Source organism: Lonchura striata, chromosome 8 (assembly GCF_046129695.1).
Source record: "Lonchura striata isolate bLonStr1 chromosome 8, bLonStr1.mat, whole genome shotgun sequence".
Taxonomy (NCBI): Eukaryota; Metazoa; Chordata; class Aves; order Passeriformes; family Estrildidae; genus Lonchura; species Lonchura striata.
This window is the reverse complement of record NC_134610.1, coordinates 14,279,527-14,300,315: the sequence shown is the minus strand read 5'-3', so window position 1 is coordinate 14,300,315 and position 20,789 is coordinate 14,279,527. Positions and strand designations below refer to the sequence as shown.

Below are 20,789 nucleotides of genomic sequence, written 5' to 3'. Positions count from 1 at the left end.
ACATCTCTGTTATCATTAGTTTTCCAAAGAATTTACTGTTTCTTAAGAGCTCTGAATGCCCAAGATTGTTTGCTGTAACACTCACAGAGAAAAAGAGAAATGTGGAGCCCTGTGTTCTTAATAGTTAACTCATTACTTTGCTTTTCCAGAACAATGATCTCCTATGGACGGATTTCCATCAGAAGCTGGTGGATCAAGCACTTCTGACCATGGATACATACCTTGGCCAATTTCCAGATATTAAAGTAAGATTCTCTTTGAACTGATTGATTTAGAGAGTCACAGCAGATAAAAGCTCTGAAGATCAATTTCTTATATCCCCATCTGCTTTAGGAGAATGTGTGCTGTGCTTCTCCAAGGTCTTATTTGAAAGCAGCCAAGATCTCTGCAGCTCTGGGTTAATTGAAAATGTCTTGTTCTATTTTTGGGCCTAAAGTAAGAGTGAAGAATCCAGGGGAAAGATGTTGAAGAGAAAATATAAGTGTGAAATGGATGGATTAATTAAATTCCCTATTGCATCAGAGTGCAGGGGTGCAGCAGCAGCTCAGAAGGTCTCAATCTCTCTTTTTGGTCCTTTTGTCTTATAACTTCCTTGTAAGTAGAGAACATTGACAAAGCAGTTAGTGGCAAATGTACTTTATGAATAGAAGCTGGTATGGAAGGCAGATTTCTGTGAATCCTTGAGGTCCTGCTATGTGTGGAATCAGCTTTTTTCAGGGAAGGGAGAATACTGGATTAGTGTCTTTTTGGAAGAGATTGTATCCAGGGGCCTGGATTTGAATGCAGGCCTGTGACCTTCCCTTCCCCCACAGTTATCTCCTCTCTATTTGTTTCAAGGTTATTCAGGAAATGTCTTCACCTTATGGAAGCACTGGTAATGATCTCAGCATATGGGAAGTATTAGCCTGGCCACTTCCCAGTGAAAGCAGCCCTTTCCCCAAAACGTCTCTTAAAATGTTTGTCAATATTTATTGCTTCAGGAGGATTGTGCTGTATCACATGGGGGCAGGTCACAGGCTTGTGAAATGAGCCCTGAACAGCAGTGACCTTGTCCCCTGGGACTCCCTGTTTTTGCTTCATTTTCCAGCCTCTTCTGCCCCTGGAAGTCTGGACTGGGGAAGGGCTGTGGCTTTCCACCCACTGAAGGCTGTAGGGCTGATCTCTCTGGGGTGTGATGCCATGTGCCTCAGTCAGAAATGCAACCTGTGCTGCTTCTTCAGCAGGATGGCTTACTTTGGGCTTGCTGTAGATTTAGACTTTGGCACTGCTTTGGTCCAACTCACATTTTACCAGTTATTGAACATTGCCATGTCTGTACAGAAGTATAGCTAGGCCTCACATAAGGAATAGAGTTCTTGGGATTTGCAGGCCAAAAAAGCTCCAATCTTATGTCACTTACAGAATATTTGAGTTGGTTTTTGTTGTTGAGTTATTTGTTTTCTGGCTGTTGTTTCCCACAAAACGAAATTTTCAGATTCTCCTGGACTTCTGGCCTTACTCTGGTAAAATAAATTGATTACTGGAGAGAAGAGGATTTTAATTCTGTTGTAAAAAGACCTGTTTTTATTAATGGCCCAGTAATTAGAATGCGTGATGAGTTAGATCATGCACACATTATTTTTTTGTTACAGTCTAACATGTTCTCAGTGTGTCTTTACTTGAGAGGCTGTAAAAATTCCATTGGATTTTTTGGACTTGAAAAGGGATCCACAGCAGGAATGTGAAAACAGAGCATGCCTTTAGTAAGGAATTTTTGTGTGTTAAAGAAAATAATTGGATATTCACCCTTGAACAAGGCCTCTCCATCTTCTCTAACTTGAAAAATGGGAATGCAAAAAGTACTTTAAACTTTATAGGTCAGTGTCTGTACTTCTTGGAGTAGGACTCTTCTTGCATAATATTTATGAGTGAGTTTTTGGTTGGTTTTGCACAATGTGCAGTAATAGTACAGGTCTCTGCAGTGAGGCCAGAGAAGATAAAGTACAGCCCAAGTTCTGAATAGCTGTGGAATTGGGGATTTTCTGTTTTGCATTAAAACTGGTGCTCTACTAGCTGTAACACCAAACATATGTAAAGAAGAGTGTGGAGGGCAAAAGTTTTTTGTGATGGCTTGGGTTGGTTTGTTTGTTTATTTTAAGGAGGCTCAAATTAAGATGGATTTGTTGCAAAGTAGTAAAGTCTGCTGGAGTTCAGCTGTTGTATTTGGGTGACATTGGGTACTTGCAGCTGTTCTGGAGTCATACAAGGGAGCCCTGAGCCTTTCAGGACTGGACTAAATCCTACTAGTGCCATCACGGGCAGTCGTGTGCTCAGTGGTTACTCCAGGAGGGTTCACACCCTGTGTATCTGTACCTTGCAGCATTTCTGTGTACTCCAGTGGAAACATGGGGCTGGGAAAACATAGAAGTTTGGGAGCTGCATAAACATGGAGGAGTGACTTTGTTTGAAAGATGGGTGACATTGAATCAAACTCCCTGGTGGGGTAGCACAAACACCTGAAATGGCTGTCTCTCCCAGGCTGACGTGGGGGCAAAATGGTATCTCTTAAATCCCAGATGGGGCCGTGTTTCCTCTGGTGTGTTTGTAAGATGCATTAACTTGCATCTCAGATTGCTGTGCAGCCCCCTCCAATACCTTGTCTCCTGGCAGGCAGTGTGGTGTTTGGGAGGTGTCTTCTAGTGCCCTTGACTGTGGGGTGGCTCAGCTTCTTTATGAGTGAGCTGAGCATTCAGAGGAGAGTTTGGGTGTGCACATGGCTGAGGTCCTGCAGATCTGCTGTGCCTCTCCTGGAGCTGCAGCAGCATTTGCTGGAAGAGCAGAGGAGCCTGTGGGAGATGTGTGAGCTGCTCCAGCTGCTCTGGCAGGGATCAGCCCTGAGCGTGGTTTTGCAGCGTATCTGCAGGAGCCTGGCGAGAGGAAACCACAGCTCCCTGCCAAGGCAGGAGAGAAGGGGATTCTGCTTTTGTGAGTAAATCCCAGCACTGATTCCTCATTCTGCACAATGTCCCTGGGTTTTGTGGTTAATTAGAAATCCTCCTGGCTCTTTGCCACGCCTTTTCTCTCTTATCTAGCCTGTCACTGGACTGCTGATTACTGATGCTGGTCCAGGTTCTCTGATCTAGGGGGGAAGTGTTATGGTAAGGCTGGGAAGGTGTGTGCTCCAACCCAGATAGTCTGAGGTGTTTGCAGACAGTGTGGGAGGCAGGGGTTTGAGGGGATGGATAGTTCCTAAAATGGGGAAACCCAGTAGGCCAGAGCCTCAATGAAGTGCAATTCTGCTGAAAGGGAGAGTGTTAGGCTCCTCAGTTCAAGAAGGCTAACACAGGCATGACTGTCCTGGATTCTCAGCCATGGATTTGTCAGGACTCCATTCCTGAATCTGCATATGCTACACAGCTCCCTTCTTGTATTTGTTTTGGATTCAGTTGTGTGTTGGTGACCCAGTGCTGCTGGTTTTCCCTTGCACTTCACTTGCTTTAATGCTGGTGACAGCAGACCTCTGCCTGTGGCTGCAGTCACTACTGCCTGTGGCTGCAGTCATTACTGCCTGCAGCTTCTGTCACGGGGTCCAAAAGGCTGTCCATGGCATATCCTGAGCATGTGGATGAGTGATTTTGCTGTGCTGGCAGCAGAAATGCCTTCTTTTGTTGAACTTAAATCTCTCAGGCTTCCACACAAACTAGTGAGCTGGTTAGTTAGAGACTGGCTGCAGCCCTCAGGAAGCCCTGAAAATAATGAAGGATATAGGATGCAGGCACATTGTGGGGCTTAGGAAGCAGTGAAGCTAAAGTTCTGAAAGCACATGAGGTGCTTTCTGAGGTGCTCCCTCCGAAATGGTGCTTGCCACAGGTGGCTCCCAGGGCCTCCTCTCTGGGCATGCTGTATGAACAGTGTGGGGTGTTCTGGAGGTTGGGAGGGTTTTTTTCCTGGGAGGTTTTGCAGTTTTGGCTGCTGGGGAAGATTGGTGTGACTCTTTTCTCTGTCTCTCTAGTCTCGTATCGCAAAGCGAGGAAGGAAGCTTGTGGATTACGACAGTGCCAGACACCACTTTGAAGCTCTGCAAACTGCGAAGAAGAAGGATGAAACCAAAATCGCAAAGGTAAAGCAATCAGGAGGACATGCAGCATTCCTTTCTTTTTGGGAGGTCTGCATTTGCCAGCTGAGCAGCTTTAAGTTCATCTGTATCTCTTGTGTTTTCATAGAATTCATTCATATTGGAAAGGACCTTTAAGATCATTGAGGTGTTTTAAACTGGTCAGGTTTTGCTAGGTATTTCCTGCTCATTTGTTTAGTTTTCCTGGAAGGCAGGATGAGTCTGTTAGGTTGGTTCAGACCCACCATCATCAGTCTGCATGTCTTGGTGGCCACATGCTTGGGCATGGGTTTCATTACATGAACAGGACCAGTAACCTCTGGGAGAAAAGCCTGTGTGCCCCTTGGGGAAGCAAAATCCTGCAGTGCTTCAGAAAAATGTTACAGTTTGTCTGCTTCTTTGGGACTCTGTCCGCACTCTAGAGCAGTGGTAAGAATGTTGTTTTGTTTCAACCAACTTGAAGTTGGTTGTGTTTGTGAAGACCTCTGATATCCTAGGACAGAGACCCTTAGGAGTGTGAATTACAAGTATACAGATGGAAATGCACTCTATGTACACTTGATGAATGTATTCTATTATCTGTTGGTTGCAATTGCTGGATCATAAATATGACTGAAAGTGTAAAAATAAGGGTTTTTTCATGTCAGGTTTCTTTCCTGCCTCTGAATAGCTTGCCCAATATTCAAGTGAAGGATTTTATTTTTAATGATATTTATTTTAATTAAAAATGAAGTTTACATTTTTTAATGTAGCAGAAGAAAGGTAATAGTAATTTTGTCCTAGAGTAGGTGCATGGATGAATACTGTCCCTAAAATGAGCTATGAATTCCTCTTGTACCCTAAGTGTTTTTGAACCCATATGCTTCCCTTCACAGGACTCTTCTAGATACAACAGAATAGTCCAGGGCTGGGGAGACATCTTTTATTCTTTTCATGGTAAATTGTGACTTTTCAGGGTAGAAGAAGTACAGGAAAGAAAGACCTTGGATATGTATCTTTTAAGCAGGCTGATAAGAGTTGTAATCTTTGCTTAGGGTTATTTCTGGTAGGGGGGAATATGAGCTATGTAAGAGATGCTGGTGTTTTTCCTGAATAGAAAAAAATGAAGATGCATTTCTACCCCGAGTGAAAGATGTGTGTTTAGTGACCACATACTTCTGTTGTTAAGCTACAAGTCATCAGTCATCTACAGTGCACTGTGTGCACTGTGATTAACCTTGGCAGACAAAAGGGGAGAGAGATTGATGGGCCAAGTGTCATTGCATCATTTATGTGGCGCAAAGCAAGTCTTGATTCTGTATGCAAGGCATGAGGCCCAGCTGGTTGTGCCTTCAGTTCAAAGCAGTAATTCATTGTGTTTGGGGTAGGAGCAGAATTACCCTGGGGCATGTTATTTTATTGGTGCATGCCAGTGGGATCTTTGCTGCAGTGGAAATGGTTTTTGTAGGAATTTATCTACTCAGGTTGGTACCTGATGCTCTGCAGCAGAGGTTGGCTGCCTTTATCACTGCTGCACTCACTGTTGCCCCAAATGTTCAGCTAAGATGATACAACAGGTATGGAAAAAATGCAGTTTGAAGGGTGAAATATTGAAAGTTATGAGTTGGTGCTCTAGTCATGATTTAGCCTGTGAAAGGGTCTCTCAGTGCCTGATCAAACTGTTCTTTTTAGCCAAAGTGTGCACTGGGTCATATCTTTCCACCCTCTGTAGTTTAGGCCATAAGCTTACACACATATGTCACATATGTGACATTGCACTGTCCTGATCCTGCAAAGATGGGAGCAGCAAGTCCCAGGGATGTGTATGTATGGCCTTCCCAAGTGGGCAGTTCTCACTGCCCAGCCTGGCATCTGGCATTTGCAGTCACGCAGGGCTGTGGGCAGCAGCCAGGGCTCAGTGTGCACTCAGCTGCTGGAGGTAGTTCACCTCTCTGTTTCTGTGCCTGGAGTTTCGCTCCTGTGACCTTTGAAGTAGGGTTGTTCCAGTGTAAATTACTTTGGAACGTGATGACAGACCCCTAGGAAAGAGAAATCATGTTTCTGACACAGGATACAAGTGGGAACTGACTCGATAAAGGTTTAATGGTATAGTAACAGAAGAAACAACAGTGCAAATACTTTTTGGCACTGTGTGGTCTCTTTTGTTCTTCTCTAATATATGGATGTTCTTTTCCCACCCAGGACCCCTGCCACTTATTGCTAAACTTACACCCTGCTATTAAAATAAATCACTGAGGACTTTCAGCTGTTGCATGCAAATAATTATGGTGGTTAATTAATCCTGACCTCTCTTTAAGGAGCTCCGACTTCACAGCCATGCCTTGGAGTAAGGTTGTCTATGTGCTAGGTCACTAACAACTGTATCTGTTGCTCTTACAGCTGCCTGGCTGGTCTGCAGTATCCAGCCCACACGGGAACATTAATTACTGCTAAACTTGGCATGCTTCAAAGGATTCATAACTGATCAGTCCTGGGATGTTTGTTTTTTTCTCTCGCCTTGGTGATACTGGTTTGGCCCAGCCTCTAAATACACTCTCTGTTGTGATTTTAATTTTTTAATCCTAAAAGGTATATGTTTGTGTCTCTCTTGTTCTCTGTTTATTTTTTTTCTTTTTTTTCCCACTCAAACATGCTCCCTCCCCCAGCCTGTTTCGCTGCTTGAGAAAGCTGCGCCTCAGTGGTGTCAAGGGAAGCTACAAGCTCACCTCGTTGCACAAACTAATCTGCTCCGAAATCAGGTGACTGCTGATCTACCTGGCTCTAACCCTGCATGCGCTATTTTGGGCTCTAGATTGTACCATGCAAGTAATCTCTAGGCAACGTTCACTCTAGTCCTCTCTGATAAGTGTGTCCTTGATGCTCCTTAGCCACAGTGAGCACATGGAAGTTGCTGGCCAGTGAATGAATCTGTGCATGCCCAATTGATTTCTAGTCAGGTGTGTTAATACTGGATGGTTGTTTTCTCCTCCTGAAATGGGATGAAGAAAGGCTGTGAAATAATTTGGAGGCAGAGGGTGATGTAGTACACAGTTCTTCCAATTACTTCTTCCATTTTGCTCTAAGAGAAGCAGTCTGTTTTTATTGTTGCTGTTTCAAAAAAAAGAAAAAAAGGAAATGCTGAAAAATTGGCCTATGGATTCATGTCATTGAGTAAAGCCAAAAAAAAAAAAAAAGCCATTGTGATTTCTGTGGCGGCTGAGTTAGAATGCAACATTCTCCTGTGGTATTCCCAAATGACCACTGTCCTGGCTGTTGTGGTTTAAAAGAGCCATTTTTAGATACAATTTCAATCTGCACAGGAGAAGAGATGGGCCCAGATCAGGCAATTTGTATCCTCTATGACATATTTGAACAGGCTGAGATCAAGGTGGTGTCATCTGACAGAACATGGGTTATAGCATATTGAGAGACATGAGCAGCTCAGAGGAACTTGAGGGAATAAAAACTTCAATCTTACTTGCATAAAGTGTGACTTTTTGATGAAATCTTGATCAGTATTTCTGTTACACCTTAAGGGATAAGAGGGAGTTTTCAGAAGACAGTCAGTGAGAAGAAAATGCTTTCAATGAGCAAGGGATAATAAATCCTTACCCAGACTGGGAAAGCACCAGTTACCTGCTCACAAGTTTCTGGTGAGCTCATTTGTTCTCATTCCAATGCTCCTATGTCTTCGCATTCCTTGTCAAGGAATGAATTGCAGTTCAGAAACGCCTCTCACCTTATGAAGGCCCTGGGTTTTTTCCAGTCACTTTATGACTTTGGATCTGGGAAGAGACTCCATTACCACCACATCAGTAAAGCTTGGGGAAAGAACAGCTGTTAGCAGCCCTGCTTAAGATGCAGAGCAAAGGAAGGAAATACGTATTCAGTCTTGATTGAAGGGAGAAGGACACATGGCAGGTTGCCAGGGGCTTTTCCTGTACCTCTGCTGTCCCAGCTGGGAACTACCTGCACAGTTGTGGTTCTTGGCTGGTCTGTTTGACTGGTGTTTTTTCTGGAGGACTAGAAAACAGGTATGGGAAGTTTCTCAAGTCCCAAATAAATATATAAATCTATCTGCTCTTGGGCATTTTTCCTCTCCTCAGACTTGGCCGTGGTGACTGCTATAATAGCAGTATGCACAGACTGCCCAGAGAGGCAGTGCCTATGAGTGCCCCCTCATTCACTGCCTGTGGATCTTGGGCAGGATACCAAGAGTCACTCCATAATTTCACTGTACTGGGTCACTTTGCCCTACAGCAGCATGTGCAAGGGGCTGTGTAATCTTTCCACCCACTGTGGTGCGGGGGTGTTAATCTCCCAGTACATGGCATTAATATATTCGGTGACCACAGATATTTTCAAAACACTCCCTTTTATTCCTCCACTAAGTAATGCTATTGCCAACCCTAACTTTTTGTTTCTATTTGTGTTGGTTTTGTTTCTATTTGTGTAAGTTCTATTTGGGGTTTTTTTCTTTGCTTTTTTCTTTATTTTAATTTTACTTTTGGTTGGAGACTATAAAAAAAAAATCCTAACAAAGAACATTACTTGTATTCTGAACCTGTCGGTTTTCCAGCTTGCCTTCACAAAGATTAGTAGGTAGGCAAAAAAAAAGTTTCAGTTTTTACAATTGTGTGATTTCAAGACTGAAGGTGTTAATGACAGCACTAAATCTCATTAACCTCTTGATAAAACTGGAAGAGCTGATGAAGCTGGATTTATTGAGAGGTGTCGGAATGTTAAGATTAAAAAAAAGTCTCCTTTTACCAGTAGCTGTGTTGCTGTTTCCTCTTTCCTGATACTTTTACAGCCTCCATGCAAAAAAGGGGTCAGTGAGATCTGGTGTTTCTATGGTAAAGCAAAGTCCTTCTCTCCAGTGTGCAAACTTTCTGGCTCTTTAGGCCCTTAGCAGATAAAAACAAATACAACACAGTGGGAATTTTTTGTGAAGTCTACTGTGGGAGTTGCTATTGCATACTCCCAGTTAGAAATGTCAGTGGCTGTGCTTTTTGAAACAAAGAGGAAAATGGCTTAGAACAGCAAATTCTTGCCTTTTGACTAAGCTCTGCTGACATGTTTAATGCAGACTAAAAAGCAACATCCTTGGTGTTGCAGTGATAACAGAACAAGATCTCTGTAGGAAAAAGTCAGCAAGTTGAGTCCTTCTGAGAGTCCGGTCTGATTGGGACTGGTGGGGCTTGGGCCTGGAGAGAGTCTTCCTGCTCTCTTCCTTATCCCTGCCTCTTGGATATCTAAACTATTTACAGAGCAGTGCCTAATTACCACAGTTCACAACACAGTCTTTTAAGTGAAATGGTCACCAGACTGCCTGAAAGCACCAGGCTGGACATAAGCAGACACTCAGGAGGGCTGGGATGTGTGGTAGTAGCAGAAACAGAGTGAACAAATTGTCCCCTGCCACAACTGAACTGGTTGTGCTTGGCACTCTCAGCTTTGGCTAGGTGGAAGGTCAGGGAAGTATTTGTTGTTCATCTCCTGCTCAAACCTTCCCCCTTTCAGGCAGGGAGAGGAGAGAAAGATTTTCTGAGATCCTATTTCATGGGAGTGGGCATTAAGTCCTTCTGCCTTGGTTTCCCCTCAGAGTGGCAAGGACGACAGCTGAAACAGAAAGTGCACAGATGTGGCAGTGGGCTCTGCCCTGGAACCTGTCTCTGCCTGTCCCACCTCACTCTCTGAGCTGGCTTTTTCTCTAGAAGGGCTTGTGACCAGGCTGATGTCTGGCTTTGGCTCTGGCTGGCAGCAGTCAGGGCTATCAAGTGCCAGAAGTTGCCTTCCAAGCAACATAAATCCCACTGGTGAGGAGATCCCTGGGCAGACTAAGGACTGAAGAATATTTCAATGCTCTACCTGGGGATGAGAGCACTAGCTGAGCCACAGGCCCTGCTGGATGCATCCCTGATTCTTACAACTACTTTAGAGTGAACGTTGCCTGTTACTGGCTTTGCCTTTGCCTTCGGATGTCACAATATTCATGCACTGCTTTCTAGGTTCTTTGACCTTATAAACAAGTAAATGAGAGAGGGAAAAAATGTTAATGATATTCAGCACATCTGAAAAACTAACAGCATTCAATGATGCATCATCTCCCAGCTTTCACATTTCCTGGGTTGTTTCTGGTTCCAGTATAGTTTGGAAGTTAGAATAAGATAAAGCCAGAGGGTGGACTTATTGTTGTTTTTTTTTTTTTTTTTTCTTTTATTCCCTTTAAAATGGTTGCATTAGAAACATTCATAAAGGTGTTTTAAGGCAGAATGAGTCTTTATGATCATTGTCTTTTATTCAGCATAAACTGTGTGTCTGTTTAAAAGACTTTTTTTCTGTTTTGTGCAAACCCTCTTGAAATGTTGAGTTTTTCAGTGAGTGTAGCAGCGAAACAGGGATTTCTGGGTGGAAGCATCATGACCCCTTCTCCCCTTGCCTGTTCCTCACCAGGTCTTCTTAATTTCTGAATACCTCCCAGATGTGTCTTTTTACAGAGGAATCTTTTTCCCCTGGTCTTGAGTACAGAGCCTTAGCCTTGCCTCTGGCAGCAATGAGCAACCCTTTGACAGGTGAAGCTAGCTGGAAAGTAGGAGCTCCTACTGTGGTTTGCTCTTGAGTCAGGAGAGAAATGGAGAGTGAAAGGATGCTACCCTATATAATGGAGAGTGATTCCAGGATTCAGAACTGCAAAATATTTTAAGCCTTTTCTCCCATCATTCCTGTCACTATATAACTGTCACTAGGGAGCAATAAACTGGATTTCTTTAAGCTGACACAAAGAAGATAAATTTTGATTTCATAGAAGGTGTAGGAATATGACTATAGGCTGGTAGGGAGATTCAGCATCCATAGTTTGTGGTCTCTTTACAGAGGCCTGTGGTATTGTGAAATTCCTGCTGTTGTTACAAATACAGACACTTGTGCTGACCTTCCAAATTGCTCATGCAGGTTTTTTTTCCATTCTACATCCCACTGCATGGCAGAATACTGTGCTGCTGTAGATTACAGGATAGAAACATTTTAATTACAAAACTTTAAATCAGGGCACTGAGGAGGTGACCTAGGGCATGTGTAGCAAAGGGCATGTGCTTGTTGCTGGTTTCTGCTGTCAGCAACAGAAACCAAGGGCATCCTTTTCATCACTGAAACCTGACAGAATTGTCCATCAGTGTTGGGATCTCTCAGTGTCTAGGTCCAATGAACAGATCAAATTTAAACTCTCATCTGGGAGAAGGAGATCTGTTCTGGAGTTGAGGCTGGCAGCCAGCCAGGGATTGCGCTTGTGTGAGACCACAGAAACCAAGATGTGCTGCAGAAGCCCTGCAGCCTGGCCTCCCTCTGGCACAGCTCATGCTTTGCATACCCTTCCTTGCTTCTCCAGTCAGCTTTGTGGGAGAGCTGTAACAGCCAAGGATGCAGAACTCCTTTCTTCCTCATAGGAGACAGGGCTTTGGCATGACCTTACCTCAGCACAAAGTCCCCAAGAGGGAGGATTCTTCTCTAATGCCATCTGGGATGGATTGGAACTCTTTCTGATATCTGTCAAGGGACCGAGGCCCCTGTTACCTTCATCTGTATCCAAGTTGGAGGCTGAACTGCCTGACCAACTCCATTCAGTTTTTGAAGTCAGGGAAATTTAAAGAACTTGAAACACATTAGTGGTTGTTTGAATTACTTGCTGAATGTATAAATGGGGAAATCCATTGAGAGAACCTGAGAGGAACACATTCAACCTAAAAGATCACCTGTGGTGCAACCCTGGTTCCTGGGAGACTCATTTGGGATGCTGGTTACTCCATGCCAGAATTTTGCCTGGTCTCCCAAAGCAATGAAAAGAGTCACAGTTGTTCCAGCCCTGCAGGGTACTTGTCTGTGCTGGAGCTGACAATCTCCCTTCTCTGTTGCTAAGGCTGAAGAGGAGTTAGTAAAGGCTCAGAAGGTGTTTGAAGAGATGAATGTTGATCTGCAGGAGGAACTGCCTTCACTATGGAATAGGTGAGTGCTAGATCACAATTGGATCACAATTCATCTTAGTCTAGACTGGGTGTCTGCTTTTTTTTTTTTTTTTTTACCATTTATGTCTGCCCTAGGATTCCCCCCAGCCACAGGTTCACTCTTGTGCATTACTTAATGGTTTTTCTGAGAAACAAGATTTTACCATAAAGAGAAACTGTATTTCTCTGCTTTGTCTGCTTAATCCCTTTGCCCTACCAACTCTGCTCAACTTTCTTGGAAGACTTGAGAGACCCAGATATTGTGGTGATGAAAAGGGAGGTGAAACAAAGACCAATATTTAGCTTGGAGGATGAACTGTAGGGCAGCAGAAGCTGATTTATGGGGACAACACAGTGGAAAACTGGCAAAGTCTTCTTAGCAGTGTCCCAGTTTCTTATTTTTAAATGCGGTGGTCATGTCCAGGTCTGTGGGGGTTGATTGAGAAACTGGGCAGCAGCAGGGTGGGAAAGCAAAGTGCTGAGTTCTGCCTTCACTCCCCTTTGCACCAGCCTGAGTCGGGACTCCTTGCTCCCAGCAGCCTGCAGGCCTGGCTGGGAAGGAGCTGGGGGGACAGAGCCATCTGGGGGTTCCCTGTGCAGAGCCCTGGTGCTGCTGGCCCTGGACAGCCTCTCCCTCCTGCTGTTGCCCCTTCGGCTGGGTGCTGGTAGAGCACTCTCTGTTGGCAGCTGGCAGGCTGGGCAGCTGCTGGCATTTTCAAGTGCCACAGGTTTTTCACAGGCTCCAGCTTTCCAGCTGATCCTTCTGCTTCCCTGTTGCTCTCTGTGCTATCCTTTGCTTTCTTACTCTTTCTGCCCATGAAGCAAACAGTTCATGCTTGTTTTTGATTCCCTGATGGTAAGGGACTTCTGGATGAATTAATATGTCCCCCTGCTAATTCTTCCAGCACTCTCTGCATCACAGCCTCTATCCTTCTTTTTTTTCATCTTCCTACTGCTGGTGCTTTTTATTGCTTTTTTCCTCCCCACCCTATACCCCTCTCTCCCTTTACCCAGCATAAATTCAGTTCCTGTCTTACTTGGTCTTTTCTTTTCCCTGGACTTGTCGGCCTTTGCTCATTGATCCATTTCCTTGCCATCCTCTCTTCTCACATGTACCATATCTGACAGAGTTGAGTTTGCATGGGAATGGTGGGTGGGAGGTAACAGAAAGGGCAGGATTAGAAGATTTTGAGAGAGCATTGTGTCCATTAAGTTCTTCTGTCCTGTTTTTCATTTGGCAGTCGTGTTGGTTTCTATGTCAACACATTCCAGAGTATAGCTGGCCTAGAAGAGAACTTCCATAAAGAAATGAGCAAGGTAAGGCAACCAACAGCTTATCCTACTTACTGTCTCTTCACTGTTAATAAAAGAAAAACAAAACCAAAGAAAAAACAGACAAAAAAAACCCCAACCACTAAAAACCCCCAAACCTCAAGCTAAAAAAACAGCTGTAGACAATGTCTCTATGCTGAAGCATAATACAAACCCTTCACTTTTTTCTGAGCCACCTGGGACAAAGGCAGTCTGACATAGTAATGTAAAGGGATGGAGCACAGGGGAGAGACCACAGGGCTATGGGCAGCAGTGGAGAGTTCACATCACTTGACAGCACTCACTTCCAGATCCACAGAGGAAAGGGAAGCCGCTCTTAGACCTATCTCTTGCTGCCATTTTTAGTTTATCGACATTGTGAATCTGTAACCTATAACCTGGTCAGGCTGAGCATGTTTTCCTTCCCCTCTGCTGCCTGGCAGCCAGTTGCTGTGTACCTTCATTGTACCCAGGTGTGGGGTTAAAACCAGCAGGGAGCCTGCAAGTCGACTGAAAACTGAAACATGCCTCACTCCAGTCTCTCAAAAAGGCTCTCCCCCACAGTACCTCTTTGCTGGTTTCTCTCCTGCCCTGTGACCCAAAAGAAGGCATTTAAGTACTTAGTGTGGGCCTTGTATGGGCTACCAGTGTGCCTTGAGTTGGGAATCACAACAGAAAGCAGTGTTGGCAAGCCAGATCCTGGTGCTGTTTGGCAGCCCCCACAGGAGACGTCAGCACCAGTCTGTGGGAAAGTCCCCATTGCCACTGTCATTTACAAATATGATCTTGTTCTTTCAGTTAAGAGCTAGAGAAATCCTGAATTCCTTAGGTCTGTATGCTGCTTGAAAATGTAAATGTTGCACTAATCTTGGGGCGGGACTGAGAGCCCAGCTGGAAAACCCTTATATTCCCTCTGCTCCCTAATGTCATCCTGCCAACAAAACAGCCACTAAGCAACAGGAAACATTATAGTCCTTCAACTCCCAGCAGTCAGGGGCCCTCTGCCTTGGTGTAACACATCAATTTTGAGCCCTGATGACATTTTATGGGGTCTTTTCCAGTTAATGGCCTGCTCTTCTCCCCTGAGGGATGAACTAAGTGTTACGAATAGGAGGATTGTTACAATTACTAGTTTGTTGCTGCTAATTTACATTCAACAAAACATGGGAAAGATGCTTGTTAGACAGGAATTCTCTTGTATGATTTTTCTTGTCAGGGTATTTTCCTTCTTGAGAAATTTTGTATGAGGGCAGGGCTTTTGCTTTGTTCCATAGGAACCATCTGTTTCTTATTACTGCCACAGTATCCAATTAATTGCTGGTGTTGCCTGCAGGATGCCTCCAACCTTGATTTCATGGGATCCCTCCTCCTAGCAGTGATAAATCCGGCTCTTGTCTTGCTCATGGATTTGCAGTTTCAGAGTAGGAGTGTCTGGAGTGTCTGTTGCAGCCTTCAGTGCCAGGGGGAGTTTAAACCCTAATATTGCATTTCTGCAAAGACATCCAGTCCTGCCCAAGCCTAGATGGCCCAGGCAGCTGGTGAAGTTAAGGGTTGTTCACCTGAAACCTTTGGCTCCACAGTGGAAATGGCCATGTCTCAAGCTTTGGTGAGCAGGCCTGAGGAACAGCTTTTGGCTACAAATCCTGAGTTAAGCTCTAGCTGAAGCACACAGATCTTAGGTAAACAATCAGCCTGCTTCTGCAGTGGTACCTGGCAGCATGCTGGTGGGCCCAGGTGATAGGGAAGCAAAGAGGGTGATCTGTAAGGAAGACAGAGCATTCCCAGAAATGCCAGCAGCTCTTTGACAGCTCAAGTGCTGTAGCACTGCATAGCTCACAGAGAAGTGGAAACGGGTTTAGAGCTGTCCTCTCTTGGGATGAGGAACTGTGCATGTCCTACCACAAGCTTGTGTTTAGTCAGTCTGTGCAGGCCAGCCCAGGCTCTCTTCTGGCATCCAAGCTTCTTTCTCATTCTTTTTCTGTCTTTTGTGTTTGTATTTTGCAGTTGAACCAAAATCTTCATGATGTCCTGCTGGGTCTAGACAAGCAGTACTCAGGCAATGCCTTCCCTGTTAAAGCACAACCAAGGTCAGTAACTGTGGGTAGTGTCTTTCCCTCAGCAGGGGAGGTGGGACAGAGATATTTCTACCTACCCAGGGGTGTTGAAACCTCCAAGCTGTCAGTTGCAAGTGATTTGCCCACCTGCCAGTGCCTTCCTGAGACTTCCTAGAGTCATGCCCAAGATTACACTTGGACATGATGTAATCCAATACCTCTTACCTTTCTAGGATAGCATCTGGAGGCCTAAACATTCACTAGGTCCTGATATTTGGGCAACTGACTCTCAGCTCTGTTTTTAAAATCTAATTCCAGCTACTGAACTGCCCTTCTTTCTGAGTCCAGTTGCCCAGCACCTGTCCTGTTCTTTCCCTCAAAAGCTCCCACCATGTACCTGCAGCTTGTCAGTTTGAGCACCAAGAGACCATTTTCCCTTCTTTGGCCCTCCAAATTTGGAATCACTATTTTGCCAAAGCCCATCCTGTTTACCCAGCTGCACTGAGTTTTTTCCTTCCTGTGTGTTGTGGAAGTAGCTGAAGCATCACTAATACAAGGCCTCCTGAACTCAGAGCACTTCCAACCCATGTGTGTACAAGGAGTGAGTGTCCTCTGGGCCTTCAGTTTTCTTTCCTCAGCTGGGTCCTGTCCTGTATGTGTAAGTGCAAGTCTGCACATTCCCTAGCACTGAGAAGGGAGGGAGGGGTTGGGCTCTGGATTAGGCTGACTGGCTCCCATCCAAGTGCACGAGTGATGAAATAGTGTTGGGCTCTGGCTTCCAGCTGCTGCTAATCCCATGTGCTGGGTGAGCAGGAGCACAGCCCAGGTCCTCAACTGGTGTGTTGATGGAGGGACGTGGTGAAATCAGCATGAAGTAAGAGCAAGTTGTGGTCTGAGTGCATTGGTTTAGAAGGAGTAGATCAGCTGTTGAGACCTCTGTGCTCCCATGTGTCTCCTCCCAGTTTAACCTGTTGCAGTCATGCATAGATGACTTGCATGTCTTCTCCCAGCAATTCTTCCAGTGTGGTGTTTGCCACTCATCTAAAGATAGAGGAGGTTTGAGATGAATTTTAGCCCCTGAATTCTGGATTGCTGACAGCCGATTTGAGTGATGCTAGTTGGAATGCTACCTGTGAAAATAATGTCTTCTTCCCAAGTTACCATGTGGTGTCTGTTGGTATCACAACCCAACCAGACTGAAGCCTTGTGAGGAGGTTGTGGTGCTCATCCTCTTGTTGCCATAGGCTGTGTTGTCTCTGTTAGCAGCATCCTTCAGGGTCCTTGGAGGAGGATGAGGTAACAGGACAGATGAAGGCTGTAGCTTTTGCTTTGCCCAGCTTCTTTTTCCTCCTTCCTCTGTTCCTTGGGAAACTGATTGTAGGCAGTAGTGGCAACCTGGCCCAGAGATGTTCCTGCTGTTGTGGCAGAAAGTTTCTGGCCTTAAAGAGCTCTCAATGAACAAATCACCTGTTTTTACAATTCCCCCCCCCCCCCCCCCACCTGCTAGCTTCCTCTGGGGCTGTAATGATTGTCTCAGCTGCAGTTCTGTGCCCCTTGGCTGGCTAGGAGACCACGTGGCCCTAAAACCCAAAGCTGAGTGCATGCACAGGGGTCCCTGTGTGGGCAGCAGTCTGAGTGCTGCTTCATCACCTGCATCTCACCTTCATCTCAGCTGAGGTGCCAGACCTGTCCCAGAGTGAATCTCTTCCTCCTGAGCACAGTGGAGCATGGTGTTGTAGGAGGATACAGCAAAGACTTGCCAGGGTAGTTCTGCAGTGACCAGGAAATGCTGTGAGGCACTTCTGTGTCTGCTGCACATCTGGCCTCTTGTTGTGGTGCAGGGCTGGGGCAGGAGTGTGCAGGAGGAAATAGCCCTCACTCATCTGATAGCTTATTGTGGTCTGCTGTAGGAGCAGATGCTTCCCTGACCCTTTTCTACTGGGAAGGGGATTGGAGATTGATACAATGGCAGGAAATGATTGAAGAGGTGTGAGAAGAGAGGACGTTATCTGTGCACATCATTATGGCATTCATGTGAGGCCCTACAGAAATACTACTGTGGCTGATGTATCTGGAGCTGGCAGTGTAGCACAGTAGCTGGTGTATTTCTGGGAACCTCAGACGAATGTTTGGGATTTGCTTCTGAAAGAGTCTGAACTCTGAGAAGCCTCTGAGTTCAGGGCTCTGATGCATAAAAGACCAAGAAGATCTGTGGGATTATCCTGGTATGATTGGGCAAACTGGAAAAAGATGATGTAGAAAAGCTGCTGAGTTGGTTCCATGTATACGACTGCACAGACTACATAAGAAAAGAAGAATGGGGAGCTTGTTTCTTTTGCAGCAATATTCACAGGGGAGAATGAGGAGCTGTGAAAGGACATTTACAGTACTCTGGTGGTCTGTACAGTTTCCTTTTTCTTCTTTTCCATTTGCACCCTGGCCCCATATTCCAAAATGCAGGGAAATTTCTAGTTTGCTTATATATATATAGATATATATGTATATCTTTGACAGGCATAAAGAACCTTCTTCTACTTTGTCCAAACCAGGCCATAGCTTTCTAGTAAAGGAGGGAAGTGTGTATGTGTGTACTCATGTGTGTGTTTGTGTGAGAGAGAGAGAGAGGGAGAAGAGATCATGTCATTTTAATTGCAGTGAGTTTTGTGGCACCAGCTAAATGGGTACTTGGAAGCTTAACTTTTCCTCCCTGGTTTGACTGTGCCATCCTGTAACTGAAATGATTTGCGTGCCATCCTCAACAGAAAGAAAACTAAACTGTTCGCCAGGCTGAGGAAAAAGATGAGCAGGTACCGGTATGGAGAGCAGCATTTCGATACATGTTTCATTTAGTTCCTAAAACTGGAGAGGCTGTTGCTGGACTCTAACAGCCTGGCACGTGTTAACCCTGTGGTGGGAGAGGGGTCCTTTGCATGATATGATGTGTTCGTGGCCTGCTGGGTCCTGCTGAGATCTCTCTGTGTCTGGATAATCCCATTAACTGCTTGTGTGCCTGGTTTGAATCCTTGCTTCTTTTCCTATCTAAGAAGGCAGTGTGAAAACTCAGGGATTGTCTGTCCAGTTGGTTTTGTGTGATGGAAAATGCAGTGCTGGGTTTTCCATGGAAATATAATCAATTCTGGTGTTTGACAGCTTCTAGTTTTACCTAGTGGGTGTGTCCTTTTGAACAGGTCTGAAATGCTGGATTCTCATCCCCTGCCTAGCCAGGGAGGACCAGTAGGCAGGTCTTTCACACTCAGAAGTCCTGTCCTATCTACCTGTTGCAATTCAGAGAATGATGAGGTGGAAGAAAGATGCTTCCAGCTTTGCTCCTTATTTGCTCTGTTGTTGAGGATCCTCACTATCTTGCTCTGTCCATTTCAAATTTTGTGCAGGATTGGAGGAAAAGGAAGCCTCTTGGCTTGTATAAAGACTAATGTCTGCATCTTGCCTTCAAAAAAGTGATGGCATTGATTAGCTGGATTGCTACAATGCCTGGAGTTACTGTAGATCAAGGACTCTGACATGAACATGCTCTGCAGCAAAGTGGGAACTACTGGATAATGGCATGGAAAATTCCTCTGATTTTCATTTTTCTTACTTTTTGGTTGGTGCTTCCTCCATGGGACCCTTACAGGGAGAAAAAAATTATAATCATCAAGATGGTGTCCTGCCAGCAATAAAAGAAAGTGCTGGTGGATTTGGATCCTTGTATTTCCTGATCTGGTTTCCCACTAACTAGGGCAAGTCATGCAGCCCTTCTCTTTGTGTCTGCTGTGCATACTTTGTAAAATGGGAATTTGGAGAGTGAAGAGTGGTAATTTCACAAGGAAGCTGATGGGCAAACTTAGATGTTTATATCTTCAAGTGCAAGTAGTAAAGCACTATATTGTGTTATTACTATTCTGAGGTTTTCTACTGTAGGAAAAGGAGGATTGACTGGAGTACTTCTCTGGATGTCTGTCTCTGATCTTGGTTGGACTGATGTTTTATCTGTACCAGGCAGGAAGTCTAATATTTCCAGTCACTGAGAGTGGATGGATTATACAACAGAGGGAACCAGTAAATCTCCCCTTGATGAGTTCTACTCACAATGGGCTCCTGCTCTGCCTTGGTAAAGTCCAACTGTTCCAGCAGTTAAGGTACCTGAGATGGGCTCTGCTGGGGGCTTCTGCTGTCAGAGCAGCTGCTGGGGTCACAGAGAAATGTGCAATCCCTAGTGCAGAGGAGGAGGATCTGGAACTTGGTCAGTCTTTGATCTGCAGCAAGAATGTACATTTGTGCCACCATATGTTTGGGTATGTAGGTTCTTTTTTCCTTCTTTCTCCTACCCGCTCCTTTTATTTTTATTTTTTTTTATTTCTAAATAATTCTCCAGCATGCTCTGGTGGTAAAAAATTAATTACCTTTGGCTAAAAGGCCAAGTGTGAGCCTTAAGTGAGATGCCAACCATTTTTTCTTTTTTAACTTGAGAACTTGGCAGGACATGACTGATCTGTTTTTACTATATAGCAAAGTAGGTTTTATTCTCTGTAGGATTGTTACACATGCAAGGGAAACTTGTCTGCAGATGTTACTCTGCCCTTCCAGAACAAATGAGGCAGCACCATGGATTGTCTGGGAGCTCAGCAGCACTAAAAGAGGCTGGGGGATTTTGGCTTTCCCATCAGCTGTATTAGACCCAGCTCTCTTTCCAGCTCTGTTTGCAGAAGAAAGTTGACACCCCTTTCCTTTTATTGCCTGATATTCCTGGAATTGGCATCACTTCCCATTTGCTCATGGGAAGGAAAAAGAGCAGTGACCTTGTTGTTTTGGCTTGCTTTTACTGTGGTGCTCAGATTTGGTCAGTAGGTAGAGTCCCTGCACTCTTGCTTTTTCCTGTGTTTTCTGGAGCAAACACTTATCTGGAGACCAGCCTTTGCTCTGTGTGGGGAGTGTGTGCTCTCTGGGGACACGTGAAGGACAGAGGATCCTGGTGACCATCTCACTTGATGCTGGTTGCACTGGCTAAATTTGGCAAAGCTGCAAAGCAACAAGTGCAGGAATGAAGGTGCTGCTCAGGGGCTGAAAAAGGCTCAGCCAAAATTAGCAGTGGCATTTTCCTAGGGGGACTGGCCAACACATCAAACAAGCTGTAAATAGTAGTGACTTAATGAAGGCTTTAGTGTTGGGCCCTCACAGCCTGATGCTTCCCCTCTTCCTACAGGGGCTGACTCACATGGGAGTCTTTTACCAATATATCTCCAAATTAAGGCACTGCCAGGCACTGGAAATAAGTCACTGCAAAACTGTTCCATGGCCTTTAGAAAATAAGCCTGAACTCTTTTCTTACTGGGAGAATTATCCTTTTCAAGT

The 20,789-nt window shown here is 44.9% G+C and overlaps 1 protein-coding gene across 15 annotated transcripts in view; it reads left to right on the top strand.

The window, feature by feature from the left end:
• Nucleotides 1–20,789, top strand: part of BIN1 (bridging integrator 1) — a 90,442-nt gene that overhangs the window by 46,212 nt on the left and 23,441 nt on the right. For 4 of the 15 annotated variants that reach the window (XM_021526154.3, XM_077784949.1, XM_021526157.3 and 1 more), the window contains exons 5-11: nt 150–245; nt 3,992–4,099; nt 6,739–6,831; nt 11,988–12,073; nt 13,314–13,389; nt 15,388–15,470; nt 18,200–18,244. In XM_021526154.3, coding sequence (XP_021381829.2) covers nt 150–245; nt 3,992–4,099; nt 6,739–6,831; nt 11,988–12,073; nt 13,314–13,389; nt 15,388–15,470; nt 18,200–18,244 — 587 coding nt within the window. The remainder of the gene's footprint in view (nt 1–149; nt 246–3,991; nt 4,100–6,738; nt 6,832–11,987; nt 12,074–13,313; nt 13,390–15,387; nt 15,471–18,199; nt 18,245–20,789) is intronic. The other 11 variants (XM_021526156.3, XM_077784951.1, XM_021526164.3 and 8 more) reach the window with 3 other exon arrangements.